The sequence below is a fragment of the Cinclus cinclus genome, chromosome Z (assembly GCF_963662255.1).
Source record: "Cinclus cinclus chromosome Z, bCinCin1.1, whole genome shotgun sequence".
Taxonomy (NCBI): Eukaryota; Metazoa; Chordata; class Aves; order Passeriformes; family Cinclidae; genus Cinclus; species Cinclus cinclus.
In genome coordinates, this window is record NC_085084.1 from 25828838 (window position 1) to 25842567 (window position 13730).

At 36.7% G+C, this 13730-nt stretch overlaps 1 protein-coding gene across 1 annotated transcript in view; it reads right to left on the reverse strand.

Annotated features, from left to right (window-relative positions):
- Positions 1–2522: 2522 nt before the first annotated feature.
- The window catches only part of WDR36 (WD repeat domain 36), a 28918-nt gene continuing 17710 nt past the window's right edge, over positions 2523–13730 (reverse strand). The window contains exons 17-23 of the mRNA XM_062512884.1: positions 10371–10478; positions 8895–8992; positions 7623–7765; positions 7158–7274; positions 6847–6928; positions 4542–4729; positions 2523–3228 (exon numbers count right to left, since the gene is read on the reverse strand). Coding sequence (XP_062368868.1) covers positions 3079–3228; positions 4542–4729; positions 6847–6928; positions 7158–7274; positions 7623–7765; positions 8895–8992; positions 10371–10478 — 886 coding nt within the window. The 3' untranslated portion in view covers positions 2523–3078. The remainder of the gene's footprint in view (positions 3229–4541; positions 4730–6846; positions 6929–7157; positions 7275–7622; positions 7766–8894; positions 8993–10370; positions 10479–13730) is intronic.

A 13730-nucleotide genomic window follows, 5' to 3' on the forward strand; every position in this document is an offset into this window, starting at 1 on the left:
TAAACACATTTAATAAGGTCAGACTTCATCAGACATCATGCCAACTGTGTTACACAAACATTGTTCACAAAAATTACCCTGATGTTTCCGTTTTAAGAAGAATATAGCCTGTTTGGCAGTTTTTTCTTATTATTACATCAAGCAGACTATGAAAACAGGTCAATAAAACCCCCTACTCTGCAAACCTTACAGATTTTGCAGACAAATCTGGTACACACAGATTTAAACATCTTAGCCAGAAAGGGTTCCTGGATATCAGTGAAAAAGTAGACATGTGCACTTAACAAAATAAAGTATGTCTTTCATGAGTAGAAACCCTTTCACCACTGGTCTGAGGCAAAGTCTGTGAAGCATGAAGACTGGATTACAATTGATATTTCTCACATTCAAGGAGGGGGATACATTAGAAAGTAGCAGGTCTGGAGTATATAAACAGAAATACATTATTCCTGTTAATTAAATTGTAGGCTCCATTACTGCATGATGTTGTGAAGGATAAATGGGTTCTAAAAGAGATTAGATGAACTCAGAGAGAACAAAAGGTCTGTCACAGAACATTAAACACAACTGTCAGCCTACAGCTGGGTCACAGAGTATTTAATTGTTGTCTGCTGAAAGGTGCTGTGTTATGCTTGAGAAAGGATCACTTTATACATGATCAGGCTGCTGTATTACATTTCTTCCTTCCTCCATCTGGAAAATAGTGGACTTGATGGACCCTTCCTCTGATCCAAGATGAAAGCTCTTTACCCACTCCTTCTTCCACTGAGGCAGGTCTGCAAATACTGCCTTATTAACCTTTGAACATTTTGTCTTTATTCAGAAAATTATTCTGTAGGATCTTCTACAGGAGTTACAGTAACATCTGCAAGTTGAAAGATTCATTATATATTACACTAATATTTAAGGGATTTTGGACAACTTCAGACTAATCCAATAAATTGGGAAAAATGGGTTGTCAAAGAATCATCACCAGAAACTAGTAATTCTGTGGTACAAAGGATTTTCTTAAATCTCAGTAGCAAACTTTGTACATGTGTGTACATGATGGCTTTAGACTCAAGGACAGTAGGTTCAGATTGGATATTAACAGGAAACTCTTCCCTGTGACAATGGTGAGACACCATGATGGACTACCAAGAGTAGCCTTGGATGCCTCATCCCTGGAAGTGTCCAGTCAGGTTGGAAGGGGCCTGAGCAACCTGGTCTAGTGAAAGGTGTTTCTGCCCATGGCAAGGCGTTGGAAGTGGATCATCTTTAAGGTCCCTTTCAATCCAGATCCTTCCATTGTTGTATGATTGTATGTTTGCAGATAATTTATTCTAGTACACAACTAAAAGGGGTTCTACAATATGACAGCATTAAAAAAGAACAGCTATACAGTATGACTGACCCACACTATTGCTTCAGTCTTCTGTCAAATGCAATGTATCACCTTTCAAGTTTACTCACTGATATTGCATATATTTGTATTAGTTATTCTGTTGGTCTGTGTATGTAGCTTGAGCATGTGAAATACAGCAAAGGCCTTGTTCAGGAGGTCCTTCTGCTGGGGGGAAGCACTCTCAAATGGAAAAATTCAAGATAATTTCACTCATGAGGTCCCAAACAAGGCCCAAACCTTATGGTTTGAAACCTAAATATCAGTTTGTAAGAAAACCCATCTGATTTATTTTAAAAGTCCTCAAAATAAAGCTTTTATTTTTTTCCTGTAATCTTTCATCCTTAAGAAAAGAAACAATTTTCATATGAAACCAGGCCTCCCAAAAATCTGTTTTTGTTTGTTTAGTTTGGTGCTTGTGATGCCTTGGGTTTTAGCGTTTTTATTTTTCAGACTCTCTGCTGCTTGGTGTGTAACTCTGAAATTTCATGTCAGGTGTCAGGGTAGTTAGACAAAACAATCCCTTCTTGCTAGAGAATCAAGGACACCCGTTACCCAGAACCCATAAACAATGACAAGGGAAAGGGGGAAAGCCAGGGGGCTGAGACTTCATGGTTGGACAATTGACCCCAATATGTAGATGAACCAAAACTTATAAAAGTGTAAAGACTCGTGACTGGGAGCCATCTAGGATCCATGCTGAGTGTAGCCCTGGCCACGCTCCTGTACTGCCCAAGGTGTATCCTTTCAATAAACACCTATTTTGTTCATTTAACTCTGTCTAGTCTCTGTTCCAAGTCAGCCTTTCCAGGCATCACTTGGGGTTTTAGGGGTTTTTTTTGAAGTTCAGTAATTTTTAGTACAGCTGGAAATCTTTGCCTTCAGAAATAGGTATCTACAAAAGTGAGAAGACAATTGATTATTACAATCGTAAGACAAGTGCTCTAATTGCAAAGAAACACAATTTTTAGATTACTTTTCTCTACACAAATGTTAAAAAAGTATTAACAATTCAGACTTCTTGTTTCATTTTTGCATCAACAATGACTTTATTAAAAACAACATAGTTTTTGGTCTCCTGCACCGAAGTTACATTCCCACTTCTTTTTTTTCACACTAATAATTTCTTCATTGTGAACTACGTTTTATGCAGCCATAGAAACAGAGAATCACTGAATGGCTTGAGCTGGAAGGAACTTTAAAGATCATCTACTTTCAACCCCTGCCACGGGGCAGGGGCACCTTCCACAATGCGAGGCTGCTCAGGGCCTTGAATCCAAATGTCTCTTCATTGACAGCACAGACCAACACAACAAATACTTTAGCTGCACAGAGTAATTTTTTCTCCAACTGAAGTGAACAAAAATAGGCAGTTCTGCATGTTTTAAAATACTCTGCCATATGTAGATGTATAATATACAGCACCAGAAGAAGCACTAGAACAGGATGGGGGAATCACCCTCCCTTGGAAGTATTAAAAAAAAAAAAAAAAGAGTAGTCTGGTATTTCGTGATATGGCTTAGCAGACAGGGTGGCATCCAGCAGAAGGTTGGACTTGATGGTCTTGGAGGTCTTTTCCAACCTTAATGATTCTACAATTCTAAGATTCAGTGTGATTTTTGGAATCCAATATTTTTGGTAATAAACTGTACTATCACTTTGAGGGACATCTTATGAAGACAACACCCTGAAGTGTTTTACAGCAAAGCACTTTTCATGTATGTTAAAACACACAGACTCTGATTGAAGAGAGCCCGCAAGTGAATCCAAGTCTCCTCAAGTTGCATTGACAATTTGGATAATTCTTCTAGGAGTTTTGGCTCTGATGAGAGAATCTTAAGATGTAACTGAAAATTAAAACAAGCAGTTAGTGAAACAAATACAGATTAAAAAAATTAAAATACTGTTTTCCCCATCCAATTCCAATACTGTGCTTTCAGGAAATGTCCCAAATAAGGAAAGAACAATTTTCCTTCAATTAATTTCCTTTAATACTGCCTCCCTTTTGCTTGCCAAAATTTTAATTTTTAATTTTTCATTGCCATTACTAGATGGGATAAGGCAGCAAAATGTCTGAAATACACTATATTTGTACTAGATCACCTTCTGGCAAGGCTGCTGAATCTACTCTCATCACATACTTCCCTAAAGGGTAACTTTCTCCCCTTTCTGACCTGCATCACAAATTCCTCTTCAGGCCAGAAAGAAGTGCTAAGGCCAGTCAGGATTATTATTTTAATTATCCATGTTGCACATATCAAGAAGAATGACGCCAGCACACACTATAGTGATAGAGATGGAAGAGGTCTCCTTATGTGACAAACAGCAATCTTGTTAAAGCAGAAGGAAGAGAAACCTTCTGATCTTGCAGCAATTATTATAATTTAGTGGATGGAATATTTATTTTCCAGGCTACAATTTAAATCTAGGAGCCCTGAGTTTTAGTCTGAAGGACAGTCGGTTCAGTCTGGATATTAGACAGAATTCTTCACTGTGAAAGTGGTGAGGCACTGGCCCTAGTATTACAGGTGTCTGAATGTTTATAACAATGTTTTCCAAGTAAACTGTTATTGCTTTCACATGATGTGATAAATTAGAGCATCTTAAGCACCTGTACCTCAGAAGGGTTTCAGTCTTCTGCACAAACACTTTGTGTCTAAGAGTAACTGTTACTGTGCTTCAGTAGAGTTTCTAACTAACTTACATACACCCTAGGATCATTTCATTAGCTCTGCCACACTCAACAGGTAACACAAGAAAGGCAGCTCACAGACGGGGAAAGTAAAGTAGGTCAGGCTTGCAATGTCTAGTGATAAATACAGCAAATGTCTACTTTACTTCCCAACTATTGTGTATTAAATTCTTTACTCATTTAAGACACAGCATACCTTAGTTTAACAATTAACAACTGCTAAGAAGTTAGGCATGTTAAAAAAACTAAAACAAATTCTAAGTAAGGAACACTAGAACTTTGCAACTTTTTCTTGACTGTCACCAAATTGTGACAGTTGACAAATCAACCAATACATTCAGTTAGACATTTTAAAACCAATCTCAACCAAAATCCCTTCAGATAATTTGAGCAGACAATTTATACCTTTTTACTACATAACCATTATTTTAAATAGGACTAACATAAATTTTATAAGAAAATTGTTACCTTTAAAAATAGCGCCAGGTATGCCTGAGTGAGTTCAAAGTTGTACTTCTTGTTCAGCATCATCTCAATCATTCTTAGAAAGCTCAGCATCACCTCCATTGAGCCACCACCTTCAGGGCCCAAACCCTGTAGTTCCACTTCAATATTAGATGGCCCCAAGCTTTTCAGTAAGTCAAGTGGAGCTTTATCTGTGTTAGAACATTGAGGGACACATTATCAGTAACATCTGCAAAACAGAATCTAACAGATCCTTTGTAAGACAAGCTTATTCTAAAATTCTTAAGCAGTGACTATGAATTTCAAGTTTTTACTGTTTCCTTACTTTTCAGTTTTCAACAAAATGTCTCCCTGTCTTTAATTTACTGTCCCACCACACACTGGAAGTACAGATGCACTTCATTTGTAATTGAAAAATACAAGTAACATCTTTGTACTTCTTTCACTTTTCCCCCCTCTTTTTTTAAGTTAAAACAAAATTTCTAATTAACCACATAACATTGTCATTTCACATCTCTTGGCAGAAACAAGGTACATACTTCAGATTTTGAGCTGTTAACTGTAAATATACTCTGAAAGACAGAGAGCACTACTTTTAGCAGGCATTTTTACTCTAGGTGACATTAAGCAAAATTAGAGATCTTCTAGTACATCTAACAAAACTACTTTTTTTAAGTGAATGCCTTATGCTGGAGGGTGCTAGGGGAAAATCTTTTCCATAGTAGAAATACATGCAACTTGCAAACTTTCTTCCTCTTCATAATTGTTTCAAGATTTCTACCATCCTGCCTGATGACCTATGAGGATTGCATCCATTTGCTTTAAAAATGAAGCAGCAAAAATGTGTTTGGTTGCAAATGCAACTGATAGTTAAAACATTTTTTTAATGTATCTGATTAATATTTCTTTTGCTAAGAAGACCAACTTCATGGTAACTAATGGTGTTAGGCATTAGTTAATATTCCTCAGGTGGTATATATTGGTATTTGATTCCTACAGAAAATCATTAGCTAGTTTTAAATATAACTGGTTTTAACAGTACTAAATGGATGCATTAAATATCTTTTTTTATTACACCAAACAAACAAAGCATGGAACATTTAAGTTGATACACATACAACATGGAAAAGGTTGCAGCTCAACCTATTTCCACAGTCCTCAAGTGAGATTTGAAACCCTGTTTCCATCCCAACAGTAAATCAGAATGTTTTCCAGCAGGATTATTTTCATTTGCATGGTCCAGTCACCTTTAGAAGAGGTGGCTGTAATCTATCAAGCAAAGAGCCACGCTCCCCAACACCAGCTTGCCCAGCTGGAATCAGCAGGCTTCCTGGATTGTGGCTGTGGCACAGTAGAGGTGGCCTGAGGCACATCCATATGCCCACTACCACAGTGCATCAGAGTGCACTTGCTCCCTGGATTCACCTCTTCTGAAAGGCTCTGAGGCACTTAACTGAAATACTAGAAATAAGGTGTAAGAACACACCCCCCGTTGGTGACAGATAATGAAGTTTTGTACACAAAACATTTTAAGTGCACATGAGTAAGCTGGTCATCTCAAGAGAGTCTAAGCAGGGGTAGAAGAATTCCCAACAGAACTGCTCTGAGTACAGGCTACTGTCCATTTACATTTCCAAGCCAGCTATATTAGCAATCATTAAAAAAAAAAAAAAAAATCTGAATTTCAATGATTCTGTAGCATCACAAGATAAACATGAAAAACAGCTGGTACATTCCACAAGCTGTTTAAGTGACTGAATTTCAAAACAAAGTGAATGTTCAGAGAAATCAAACACCTCATTTTTGTAGAATTTTATTTCTTCTTAAGCTTTAAATTATAGGGCAATGAATTAACACTTTAAGCTTGCTGAATATCTGGTGAAGTAGCCCCTGAAAGAACTTGCTAGGCAGATTATGTTCTTCCTGTTCCAGTGAATCACCAGACTATTCCTGACAAAAATCAATCTGTTCCTTCTTTCCTTCCTTTCCCTAGTAATAATACATAGCACCTTTTCTGGATGATATCATCACAGTTGTTAAAAAAGGTTAACGATCTTAGGAATACAACCTTCTTTCTCCATAAGGGTTTTAGCCAGAATTGGGTTCCACGCTGCAGACAAGCTGCAGTACCAATAGATCTTAGTCTGGTTATCCGTGTTTTAAGCAATTTTCTTTGCCTCTTATACTATATATATATACTATGCATAGTTTTTTCACCACATCTGTTACAGTTCTGACATTAGAAATCACACGTATATCAAAATAAAAGCAGCATCAACATTTTTAGTGAAATGTTTTGTTAGCTTACATTCATTGGTGTTCAGGGCTTCTTCAAGATGAACGTAGAAATCAGATTTCTGCACCAGTACCCCAAGGTTTACCACCTTCGACTAGACCACAAAAGCACAGCAGTATGTCCATGAATATGCAAACACATTTTTACAACTCAGTAACATTATTTTTCTACTGAGAAAAAATGACTTTGAGGAATAAAGTAATAATGTAGTGAGTTAAAACTGGTACTTTAAAATCTAGTGATTTAACCCAATATTAAAAAGCATTTGAGATTTATTTCAAAGTACACTACATAAACATAATTACATTTATTCTTGTTTTTACCTGTGTATCATTTTCCTCCTCTGGTGGAATGTATCGGGGTATAAGACCAGGAAATGTTGGGATGAAGAAAGGTGCTGACTTTGGAACTTTTGGTGGCTCTTTTGGTTTATTTTTTTTCTGTTAATTAGATATTTGAATTAAAATCATTATCATCACAGTAAGAGCATGTGGGAATATTTTGTTTGTCAAGAGTTTCATTTTTAAAATACTGTGAAAACTCTAAAGACTAACTGAAAAGTAAATATACAAGTGAAGCCTTTTACTATTGATTATGAAGCTACTATTCAGAAGAAAAACAGCCACTCTCCCAAATCCAAGGAACTGTGAAAAGCACAACATAGACTTCTACTGCAAAATCTTGAAAAATATCTGAAAAGCAGGATCAAGTTTCATGAAAAAGTAATGCATTTCATAGAAATAGGGCAAATATATGGATGTATGATAATTTTTGCACAGTTTCAATACCTTGATAATATCAAGGCTGAGGAGATTTTTCCACCTTGATTCCGGTAACAAGGAAAGGGTCACCAGCTGCTCTCCTAATTGCTCAGGTGAGACATATTCTATCATTTCATCACATGGCTCTTCATCTCCTGACACATCCACATCTTGCACAAACAGATAACTTTTATGAACATTCATACTCCACATTCATTTTTTAAAAAAATCAAGTGCAACACTTCTAATTATTTTACTACTTTTGAATAATAAATGTGTAATAGTTATAGACATAAGTGCGAACATAACACAGATCTGAAAAATTACAGAAACAATCTGTATTAGACTTATTAAATATTAAATAATTTCAAAGTATTATAGCCAAGGTGCAGAATTTAATAACCAAATTTTTAAAAACTGGTAAGATTTGTCTACTTTGACTGAAGTTACATAAAAACACTTTACATAGTTATTAAAGAAAATGAAATATTGACAGTAATCCATTATTCTAACTGTATAAATATATACACAGTAATTTTAGTTCTAAGTTATAAAACTATGAAATCTTGCATTTAAATCCTTACACCATATTCACTACCTCATCACAACCTCTTCATAGGTATAACTGAAGTGGCACATAACAATGGAGAAAATCTCAACATTAAAGAACAACATCCCACAAGAAAAATTATAAAGTCAGTCACTTAATTTACCCTTGATTTCCTGTGTGGTCTTGACCAAACATATCTATTTTCCTTTCTTTTTGTAAAATATTACTTGTCTAAAACAATGAATCTAATAGACAAGCCTGAAACAACAAAGGAATGTAACCTATTAAGGAGCCCTTAGCATCTAAACAGGAAATTTACACTTGCCAAAGGCACAAAGTGGATTAAAGCTTTCAACCAGAATGAGGCCAAAAACATTCAAAGTTCTGGGATTAATTCCCTCACCCTAATTTAAGTGTGTAAAGTAAGTATGTGCTTGCTAAATCAGCCATCATAATGAGGCATGTTTTAGTGGCCAACAGCTAGGTGTGTTTCTCCTCCAGATGGAGATGCAAATGCAGGCACTCCAAATTTGGATAGACAAGATCTCCATCTAGAGGACTTCTGAAGTACAATCACTTATATTAATTTAGAAAAAAAATCCACTTAGGCCTTTCTTTCCCTTGGAACAGGCACATGCCAGGTCAGCTGAACCCAATTCTCTTGCCAACAATCACAATGAATCTATGGCATACAAGCAGCAGAACAAACTTCAAGGGAAAAATAAAATACACTTCCATCTGAGGATTACCTTGCAAGGGGCAGGTGCTGGGGAGTGTTACCAAAGATGGTTCATAATCTGTAGGAAGGGGCCGTAATGACACAAGTGAATACAGAGAACGGTTTGACCTGACAAAATAAGACAGGCATTTTAAAAGCCACCTCCAGATAAATGAGAACAAGTACATCAGATAAAATTTACACTGCAGTCTAATATTGCTGCAGCATGGCAATTCATAAGGCTCTCTTCAAGATTAGGTCTCATCATCTACCAGATAAGCAGGAAATGAAGTGTGGCAATAGATTCACCTGAACATCTAAAAAACAAATGTTATATTCAAGTATTATTGCCAAGAACATAACTGCAGGTTGCAGGACCTCAGTGTTCTACAAGTGAGGGATCCAGAACTAAACAGAATTTGAAGTGTGACCCCCACCAGTACCCAGGAGAGGGGCAATAACTGCCCTGGTCCTGATGTCCAAAAAACCTGTGCCAGTGTTCCACCAGCCTCACAATCAAGCATTTCTTTCCAATGTGTAATGTAAACCTATCTTCTTCATTTTGAAGCCATTCCCCCTTTTCCTGTCACTCCAGGCCTTTGTTCAAAGCCCCTCCCCAGGTCTCCTGGCGCCCCTTCTGAAGCCCCTTCTGGAGGGGGCTCTAAGGTCTCCCCGGAGCCTACACAGGCTCAAGACATTATGCACAACACATTATTCAAGCATAAATGATTCATCTGGCTTTCACGGAATTTTAGGATAATACTCTTAGCAAATTTTCTTCAGGTTTGAAACATGCACAGAAATAATTCTGGCAAATTGCTTCTTTCGTCAATGTAAACCAGGGCCAGGTAAGAACATCTGCTGTTATTCACAAGGAAGAGCTTTTACTTAATCACAGGAAGGGCTAACAAGTGAACACTCCTCAGGCAAAACTACAGCCAACATATATAACCTGAAATAATCTGTCTGCTGAATGGGAAAAAGACCCAAGCCATTTTAACAGCGTGTTACTTCAGTACCAGACCTGAACAGTCACTGGCTTTAAAGATGTATCAGGACAAAAATTAACTAAACCACATTTTAGTTCTGTTTTCATCACTAATAAAGAGAAATAATCACAACTTTCATATACTGCAAAGAAGTCTCAGACAACACTGTACAGCAGGACAAGAAAAGCACTTCATAAAGAAACACTATTTGAACAAAGACATTTCAAAGCAATGGGGGAAATGGAATTTAGGAAAAACCTCACATGGCATAACAGGAAGTCTTAAGAGTAAGAAACACTTTGGAAAAAAGAGATCATTTAAACTATCTGAATAATTTAACTGTGGAAATTTCATGACTTACGAATCAGAGCAATACAGAACACCTGTCCTAGTCAGAACCAGAGAACACAGAACACTAGAGATGAAACTTCACAGGGCAATTCTCTATTTGCAATAAAAGTGATTGAAAGAACTCTGACCCATCCTAAATTCTGTGAAGGAACAGGTTTCTTACTCACCACAAATAAATTCCAAGGTCATCCACATGTGCTGAAGCCAGAAAATCTCCAGTAGGGGACATAGTAAGGCTCACAGCTGCAGAGTCTACCAAAAAACAATCTATGAGACTATGGAGAAAAAGCACAACAGAGAAATTATTAGCAAGATACTCTTGTTTATCTGCACACATCTGAATTACAGCTGAATGCAAACAGACCAGCAGAAGTATGGACACAAACCAGAGTAGTAGAAATATAAAAGTATATTATATGTACACAGAAAGTGAACAGCACTGTGCAACAAACACTTTGTCTCTACAAAATTATCTAAAATCAGATAAAGCTGGCACCTCCTTAGACATCCACACCCTGAAGAAAATGTGATGAACCATGCAACTCCTTATGCCTAACACAAACCTTTTACTGGCCATAAATTCTATAATTCCAGTCAGCCAAAGTTGCTCAGACTGACAATTCACTCTCTGAGCATACCTTATATACACCTGGTTAATACTAAAAAATAACGTTTCTAAAATAAAGTATGTACTGTAGAATGTGAAGTTTGATTATCTGTACCAGTTTGGGCATTACCACATCCTCACCCTGAACAAACCATGCCTTGATCATATTTTCATGATTACAGAAAATTCAAAATATACCATGCAAAAAAAAAAGTTAAAATACAACTATTATAACATTATAATAATATATTATTATGCAACTATTCTAACAATGAATAAAGTTCTGAATGATGCAATCTTTAGCAGACTTCCACTTAAGCCCAGGTTGACAGCATTGCTTGCCACTTGCTGAAATACAAATTTTAGTTACTCCAAATTTCAAGTAAAAGTTGAGTTTGACAACTAGTTCACCAAGAGAAACAAAAAGAACAAATGAAGAGAGTGAATATTTTGCTCCTGTTTACAGCTCTACAGCCCTGTTCTGTTCACTATCCAAAGAAAAAATGTTGATGTAAAAGCAGTTTAAAATGTAAAATCTTGTGGGATGTATTTTCTTAGATACTGAGCACTCCTGTGATGGTTTGATAGAGCATGTCAAAAATAAAAGCCTTTTCCCCCTGAATGGAGTGTTTTACTCCCTATGCATATTTTTAGACATGTTGCAAATCTCAGGTAAGACAAAAATCATTAATCACTTTTAATATAAAAATTATGAACACTAAACCCATAAATCACAAACTTGTATCAGATACATTTTGTGCACAGTGTACAATGTGAGAAAAATTTATCCTAGATACTTCTCCCTAGTTTCAAATCTATCTTTTTATGACAACCCTTACCTGTAACTGAGAAATTCTATTCAATAAATCAACCACCAAAAACTCCAAAACAAATTTAATAAGAAATTAATTTTTTCTACCTACTGAACTTAAATCATTATTAAAACTACAAGTTTGGAAGAAGGAGGGATCAATCTGCTACAGGAAATAAGACACACTTAAAATTTTTAAACATAAAGCTAAATGAATCCTGCCTTGGGGCTGAAGGCATCTACCTTTATGCTTCCTGCCTAACTGCAAAACTGAGACAATGGAAAGTCTAATGTTGAGCTCACATTTAACAGGTCTGTTACACTGTTTTTTCTCAAGTGCTCCATCCAAACTATGAACAACCAGCTCATACCTCTTATTCCTCAATTTCTCTGTGCAGGCTGCACAGGAGAAAAAAGTATCTGTGTAATGCCAGGACTCCTGCTTGTAACTTTCTTTACACAAATTTGAATTTTTTTCCCAGTTTTAAGAAAGCCCTATGTTAAAATCACGCACTACGGAGACCTGCATTACACTACAAAAGGACAGTTAAGCACCGCTCCTAAATAAAAACAGATGTCCATTTAATACATGTCAGACCATTTATTAAAGTCAGCTGGTAATTCTCATAATGTTGGATCCTAGAAACATGTTCTCCATCATTTTATAAGAATCATATCAAAGCTGAGGCTTTAGAACCCACAGTCCATGAGATGTTTTTTCTATTTATGAGCCACAGAGGTAAAGCAAGCCTCAGGTGTTTTATTAAAAGTTATTCCTCCTTTTCAATACACTCTTCTGCCTATAGTTATGGCAAAACCTCGCCTTTACAATTTAACCTAATTACATTTAAAACCAGGGTTTGTAATTTACCTGCCTAGACTTCAGCTTGACCCAAATTTCAGAGACAAGACACAAAATATTTAATGTTTTACATGTAAAATAAAACTACTCCTAGACTGCTTTTAAAAATATTATAAATAGATTCTTAATGCAAAGAATTATGTTATTGAAGAAATGAAAAATAGAAGAAACTGATATTAAATAAAACTTCAAATTTTTGTAGGCACATTACTTTGCAAGGGAAAGAGTGTTGGAAAGACAAAGACCAGAGTGCTTATTTCCTTCCCATTTACACTGGAAAGAAGACACTTATTGCCCATCCTGTCCTATTTTAGACTAGTGGCTCTCATCATGCAAGAACAGGCCAGTTATTCGCTGTGATGCAATGCACTTCTGGCAGTAAAATGAGAACTACTACAGTACACAATATTATTTACCAAACCATGTCAACAGAAATAATCAACCCAAATGTCCAGCTCCTGGCACAACCACCAGAGCTGCACATTGCACAGCACTACCTTAAATTACAAAATAAACCCAAAAATCTATCTGATGTGCTGCTGAAAGAATGCACTGGCAGAACGCAAAGGTACTTCTCACCTTTTTTTATTTCCTGGGCTCCTGAACTTCTTGTGTGTACTTGCCTACTCCTCAGCCAAACTTTATTCTGGGAGACTACTCAGAGTGGATCACGAGAAAGCATTTTTTGGCAGTTGCCAAGTACAAACAAATGAAAAATATAACTGATGTAAAGCCATATTGCGTGGTTAAAGTGAATGTTAAGTTAAAACAGGCTTCTCTTGACAAAATCAACTGGAGTACTGCATCCAGCACAAGATACACATGAGGTTAGAGCAGCTCCAGGAAAATGACTCAAGGTCTGGAACATATTTCTTATGAGGAAAATGAGAGAGCTCTGGTGTTCCTCACCCTGTCTCCATCAGGGGGACAACCTTGTGGCCTTTCAGTACTTAAAGTGAGCCTATAAGAAACACTGACACTTTTTAACAGGGCCTGTGGTGACAGGACAAGGGGCAGCAGCTATGAACTGAAAGGCCATAGGTTTAGATTGGATATAGGGCAGAATTTTTTTATGATGAGAGTGGTGAGGCACTGGAACAGGTTGCGTAAACAAATAGTGCATGACCCAGCCCTGGAGGCGTTCAAGGCCAAGATGGGGCCCTGAGTAACCTGACCTAATGAAAAAGGTTCCTTTCCACATCATGCCAGTTGGACTAGATCTTTGCTTCCAACTCCAACCGCTCTGT